The following is a 6543-nucleotide window of genomic DNA, read 5'->3' as shown; positions in this document are numbered from 1 at the left end:
TAGTGTTTCGACAATACCTATGCATGCACACGAGTGGAGTGTCAAGTAGTATACCATCCTCGAAGGGGTCAAATGAGCACGTGTATAGGAGATGATTCACCTTTGTGTATGTGAAGTAGATGTCGCACGAGTCACCCGCCGAAGGAACTCTTGACATGATGATGTCCCCGATGCTCCGCATCAGAGCATCAGAATTGCTTACCTAGGCATCTGTATTTTCTTAGAGGAATCTATACTATGCTCTTATGCTTTAGCCATACCCATCTCATTTTGTTTCTTGTATAATTGCCTATCTAGGCATAAAAATGGGATCTGTGCACACTTCTTATTTAGATCTCTGGGTTCTCAGCCATGTTGACTTCTGAATAGTTATTCATTGATGTTTTCTTATGTTCTTCTGTTAGCGCAGGTGCATTAGCTAGGTATGCATGTATGTATGGAAAATTTGTTAGGCATTTGTATTTTGTTAGAGGAATCTGCACTATGCTCTTATGCTTTTAGCCATACCCATCTCATTTTGTTTCTTGTATAATTGCCTACCTAGACATAAAAATGGGATCTGTGCACACGTCTTATTTAGATCCCTGGGTTCTCAGCTGTTGACTTCTGAATAGTTATTCATTGATGTTTTCTTATGTTCTTCTGTTAGTGCAGGTGCATTAGCTAGGTATGCATGTATGTATGGAAAATTTGTTGGCGAAGGTTCAATTGTTTTGGTTCAGTTTGAAGGGCTCTCCAAGCTTAGGATCTTGGTTCAAGAACTAACGAATTACTTTGCTTAGCTGTCTTGCCGGTGATGACAGGTTTTACTTTGTGAGGTGGATGAGGTTGTGGCAGTATCTATCTTGATAAAGCGATCGATCAGGGCGCACTAGAGGCAGAAGAAGAGAAAATGTTTGGGGCGTATGTGGCGTTGAACATTCAGTGCTTATGTACTTTGTACATGCACGGCCAGTTCAGTAACTAGCTGGCCTTTTTTACTGCACTGGTGCTACTACTTTTCACATGCTAGCTTATTTGAAAAGCGTCAACAGTATGCAACGTAAACATTCCGTATTGAAAGAACAGAAGCAGAAGTGTGGAGATGATGTAAATGGTTAGTCAGGGAATTCAGTTCTGATAAGCTTATCTAATGATATGTATGAATTTGAGCCTGAGGTCATTTTCAAAGTAACGGAAGTATTTTATTTGTCCTTTTCATGTCAGTGGTCGATGATGCTTGCATGTTTTATCAAAAAAAAAAAGAGACCAACTAAAGGGTTAACCGTGAGCGCCGTGCGTCCGAGCTGAGATTTGAACTCGGGTGGGTTGGCTGCAACCCCAGCCAGCGGGGCGATGCCCTATCCTTGATTGCATGTTTTAGCAGGTTATCAAAGGACAGTAATCATATACACACGTTATAAACAAATAAAACACTTTCATGAAGCATGTAGACAAATAGTGCCACTGATAAATGAATTTTTTTTAAAGCACAAATGGTGTTTAGTGGGTCTCTGTCATTTTGTGCAATGGGAGATGGGAGATTACTCAAAAATACACATATTTTCAACACGACTATGTCTTCAATGAGATTCTATACTACCAAATTAAAATGTATAGGTACATCTCAATGTAGACAACAAACCTCCATTATTTTTTTTATTAAAGAGGATTAACTTTTATTCGAAAAAGGAGGGGGTTAAATTTGCTATCATATGTGCTTGTCCGCAACTAAAATAAGGATTTTTTTTCAATGTGAACATGGATTCAACGGTTTTCTGCGCCATTTGGCGCAATGGAAATAACCACAAAAATTTATTTGCATGCGTATACATCCCTACATGGAGATAATTACAACACATAATATACGATGCCTAAAAGAAGACATAGGAGGAGTAAAAATCGCCAGAAAGAGGGGAAATACAAGATCCAGATAAATGAGAAATTGAAGGAAAGGATAAAACTCACCAGTTGAGTACGCCTCTCCGGGAATGCTTCTCTCGCTCAACTAAGGAACCAAAGAGGAAAAGGGGATAAACATGCTCGATGGATTCAATCACTGCCGCTTCATATTCTACTTCTTACAAGCCACACATAGCATTGTTCGTGGACTGGGCAGGTAGTATATGGGCATTTCAAATACCCTTAACTCCATATGCATAATACAAATATGTTTTTTTTGTGCACATGGAAAATAAAAGTTTGATACAAACACCGCTAAAAAATACATTCTTGACTGGATACATCTTATACAAATATGTTTTTTAATCAGATTTCTCATCATGATAACCATATATTCAACTAATAAAAAGCTTCCTGAGCTGGTCTATACATGTTATACAAATACGAATTTTTTCAAACTTGGATTTCGTAATATGCTAAACATATTTTCAGTTTTTCAGTATATCTCATGGTTTAACACAGGAACTTTTTACTACCAATATCGAATATGTCCTTACAAAATAAAACTATTTTCATCGACAACATGATTTTAACGGGTCTCTGCGTCATTTGGCGCAACGGGTCAACTAGTTTCTTTTCAAGACCTCTCGAGGTGTCGCTTTTAGACACCCGTTTGGCATTTCTTTTCAAGACCTCTTGAGGCGTCGCTTTCAGACACCCGCTTGGCATTTTTCCTTGGAATTTCTCGGGCGGTCCAACGCCCGATGTTCCATTTCATTTCTTTGATTAGGTATTAACATGATTTATTTATTCTTCCACTGTATTAATATTTATCATGTCATGCTTTAATTTTCAGTCAGCACATGCATATAATATAATTCATCATGAGTATATGCATTCGGTATATCTTTTGTTCACCATGTTTGCGAGTACATTCAAACATGAGGAGTACTACAAAGACACCCTGGCTATTGTCTTGACCAGATGACGACTCATAGAGAAGTACTACAAAGACACCCCACAACTGGGCCATCGAGGATTTTCAATGATCGGAGGGGCTCACGTGGACAAAACCATGCATGCCAAATGGGCCGCCGGGGATTTTCAAGGTTTCTGAGCCTCGCGAGGATTATCCTCTCAAATCTCCTTCAAAACTCTACTACCAAATACCAAATGAGGTCTTAGGAGTAGACATTTTTTAGGTTGCTGGACAATGTCCAATAGATACTTATAGAAACAAAAGTCAATCTTTTTCAAAACTTCGAAAATACCATTTTTAGTTTTTAAAAAATTTCGTGCTCCACAGATGCGCATTCCCCAATTCCCAATCCTATCGCCACAACACGACGCGACGCACACTTCTCCACTCTCTGGAACTCTCGCCATGCTTCCGGCTCTCGCCGCCGCCTCGCCGACGCTGCAAACCTCTCGCCCGGTCTCCCGCCTCCGGCGCAACCACCGACACCATCACGGTGTTCATCTTCACCTCCACCACCGCTTCCCTCCCTTAGCCGCCGACGGCGGGGGTCGCGGTCGCTTTCTCCTGGTCGGCACATACGCCGCTTCTGATGGTAGCGCAGGACAGGTTAGCTCTCGTCCTCTTCACAATATGGCCTTAAGTTTGTTCATAATTTCGTACGCCTTACTCAGAATTCCCCATTTCGTATTTCACAAGAAGCTATGGCTAGGCTGCTCAGTTGCTTGAGTTGTTTTTGCTAGTTTTCTTGGGTGCCAGATGAAGCTGCAACCATCTTTAGTCTTTACTAACTTGACCTGGATCAAATAGTGATACGACGTTATGACATATTCGTGCATATGATTGGAAGTAACACTCAACATAAATCATATCTAAATGGGGGAGAGTTATAAGTCAAAGAAGAAAAACTGTAGGAGAGTTCTTAACCAAGAACCTGCTCTAGTAATCCAGTGAAATGGCAAGCAATATTTTTTCTTTGTGATAGTATACACTGTTTCTCTCTTGTACATTATGTTAATACAGTAGGACCTTCCCTACTGTCTTCCCAATAAAAAAAAAATCCGCCTTTTTGAATTCTGAGGGATTGCTTGGCATCAAAATAATCAAAATGCTCCATATCTGCATATATTAAGTTCTGTGTCAATTCCTTGTGAATGAGCGCAAGTAACCTCTGTACCAAAATGTAAGACGTTTTTTGGTTTTGCATATGGCATAAAAATGTCTTACATTTTGTTACGGAGGGAGTATTTTATATGGGGAGAGTTCTGATGGCATGAGCCACAATCAGATAGGTGAGATAACCCCACTGCATGATTCTTGACTTAGCTTGTGATTTAAATTACAGAAAACAACTAAAATTGACCCTTGTGGTTGTGGTCTTGTCGAGTCTTAGGTCTTAGTATTTATGTTACAAATATTAAATCTGTAGCATGAACATTCTGTGCATTCACTTTCTTTTTGTTGCGGTTTGAAATGTCAGATACATTTTGCTTGCTTCTATTAGGATGTTGGTAGTCCCGAGAGCATGGCAAATTCAGGATCTGCATATGTTGGTCTCTTTGTCCGAATGCTTGGCTTGGATAATGACGCTCATGATAGGGAACATGCTATTTGCACACTCTGGCATTACTCCCTTGGTGGACAGAAGTGCATCGATGAGATAATGCAGTTCCCAGGTTGCATCAGCCTCATCATCAGCCTCCTAAAGTCAGAGTCTGCTTGTGCTTGTGAAGCAGCGGCAGGCCTTGTGCATAATATAACTTCAGTGAAGTTATACAGGGATGTGGCAATTGAGAGTGGAGCAATGGAAGAAATCTTTAGCTGTATCCGTAAATCCACGATAACCCCAGAGGTAACTGCAACGTAAGCACCAGCAATCGAAGGTTTTCTTCTTTCTTCCATTTTGACTGCAAAAGGATACAACTGTTGCCATTTCTGACTTGCTTGGTAAATGGTGACTATGGATAGCCAGGCTGGAAGAACCCTCTGCGCAGGGCTATTCCATGACCTGGTGGGGCTGCATGACCGGCGATCTTCCAGCGGGGAGTAGCTGTTGAGCAGAGATAGGGAGCTAGATCTTTATTAATTCTTGATGCCTAGACTTCACGTACGCGGCTCCTTCCTTATGTAGAGGTTTGCCTTACAGATTCCAAATATGAAACGACTTATACTCTCCTAATACTGCCTGCTGATTCCTATACATACACAAGTAGGACTCCCCATAAGTGACTACTTCTTCCTTTAATTAACTGCCCCACATGACATCTCTCTCTCTCTCTCTTTTTGAGTAAAACGGGAGGGGCGACCCCTACCTTCAAATTTCACAAAAATAAACCCGTAAGCAGAGCGCTTACGGAGCAGCAGTTTTACACAATGGGGTACACACCAGAGAGAGGAGAGAATGCATCATAAAAGAGAAGGAGAGGGGAACGAGGGAGAGATAGAACTAGAAAAGCTTGCCCAATCTCCAAAGAAAGAAGTTCGTCTTTCTTCCCCCTGTGCGCCCAGATTTTACCATGCCTGCACATTGTTTCGCAACTACCGCTGGAGGGATGGTAATGCCGTCGAAGACCCTTTGATTCCTCGCCAACCAGATAGACCACAGTGCAGCGATTGTAATCAGTTCCCAGGAGCGTCGTTTTTGTTCACAGTGGAGCTTCTGCCTGTCAGTGAATATGTCAGCCGGCTCATCCGCCCCATCCACTTGGATGCCGAGAACGTCCCATATATGTTCCGTCCTGCTGCATTTCAAAGTCGGGTGGGAAACTGTTTCTTGGTCGCTGCAGCCAAAGGGGCAGGTGTCATCGTCGACAAGTCCTTGTCTTTTTAGAACCACTCTGACTTTGATCCGACGTTTGACAAGTAAACATGCAAAGGTTTTGCATTTTTTGGGCGGTGAACAGTTCCAAATGTTACTGCAAGCTAGCTCATTGCACCCTCCAAAATTCATAAGCTCATAAATTTTCCTGACCCAGAAGTTTGCGGAGTGATTCATTCTAAGGGCCTGTTTGTCCAAATAACCTCGAGTCCTCGACTCAAGGTGACCATCCATGTTGCAGAAGTCGCAGTGATGAGGATGACAACTCAATTGCCTGTGGGAGCCGGTAGAAGAGGCGGAGCACGAGAGCGGGAAGCAGCCGGTGCAGTAGGTGGTATAGCAGGTGAGCGAGCACTAAGCACTAAGGGAGGCTCCAGCAGACCAGCACCACGTAAACGAATCTCCTCTGTGCAGATCTCTGAGAGTGCCTCCACAAGAGTGACACGAGGGACGCATGCAAGAATGCTGGGGCATCGTGGCTCAAACTCCTTACAGGGCCCGAGTCAAGAACTCATAAACACGGTGAAGTTCCAAGTCCGTACGAAAAGTCTGGCAACACGGACAAGAGGCACTAGCAGTGAGGAGAATCAAGCTGACACCAGATAGAAGAACTCCGAGCATAAAACTCATCGACAGTGGCATCAGCCTGCTAAAGTGCATTCTCCCGGTGAACCACTGACAAGTGCATAGTGTCACCCGAGGGCTGATAACGCTAGCGAAGGTGAGTCCACTTCTGGATGGCCGTAAAGAGTCCCACAAACTCAGACGAGAACTGAGGCAGGACACCGACAAAGAGGACGGCTGCAGACCGAGCACCACCATCAGCCCTCTGAGTATAGTTAGTCCGCACACCACGGTAAGTGTCGCA

At 42.9% G+C, this 6543-nt stretch overlaps 1 protein-coding gene across 12 annotated transcripts in view; it reads left to right on the top strand.

Annotated features, from left to right (window-relative positions):
- The first annotated feature begins 3065 nt into the window (after nt 1-3065).
- Nucleotides 3066-6543, top strand: part of LOC123061283 (uncharacterized) — a 20707-nt gene continuing 17229 nt past the window's right edge. For 3 of the 12 annotated variants that reach the window (XM_044484316.1, XM_044484313.1, XM_044484311.1), the window contains exons 1-2: nt 3071-3466; nt 4362-4709. In XM_044484316.1, the coding sequence (XP_044340251.1) occupies nt 3188-3466; nt 4362-4709 (627 nt within the window). In that variant the 5' untranslated portion in view covers nt 3071-3187. Of the gene's footprint in view, nt 3467-4337; nt 4710-6543 lie in introns of all 12 variants that reach the window. The other 9 variants (XM_044484315.1, XM_044484314.1, XM_044484317.1 and 6 more) reach the window with 7 other exon arrangements.

Source organism: Triticum aestivum, chromosome 3A (genome assembly GCF_018294505.1).
Source record: "Triticum aestivum cultivar Chinese Spring chromosome 3A, IWGSC CS RefSeq v2.1, whole genome shotgun sequence".
In the NCBI taxonomy this organism is placed as follows: domain Eukaryota; kingdom Viridiplantae; phylum Streptophyta; class Magnoliopsida; order Poales; family Poaceae; genus Triticum; species Triticum aestivum.
Note: the sequence above shows the minus strand (reverse complement) of the source record. Positions and strands in the feature narration are given on the sequence as shown.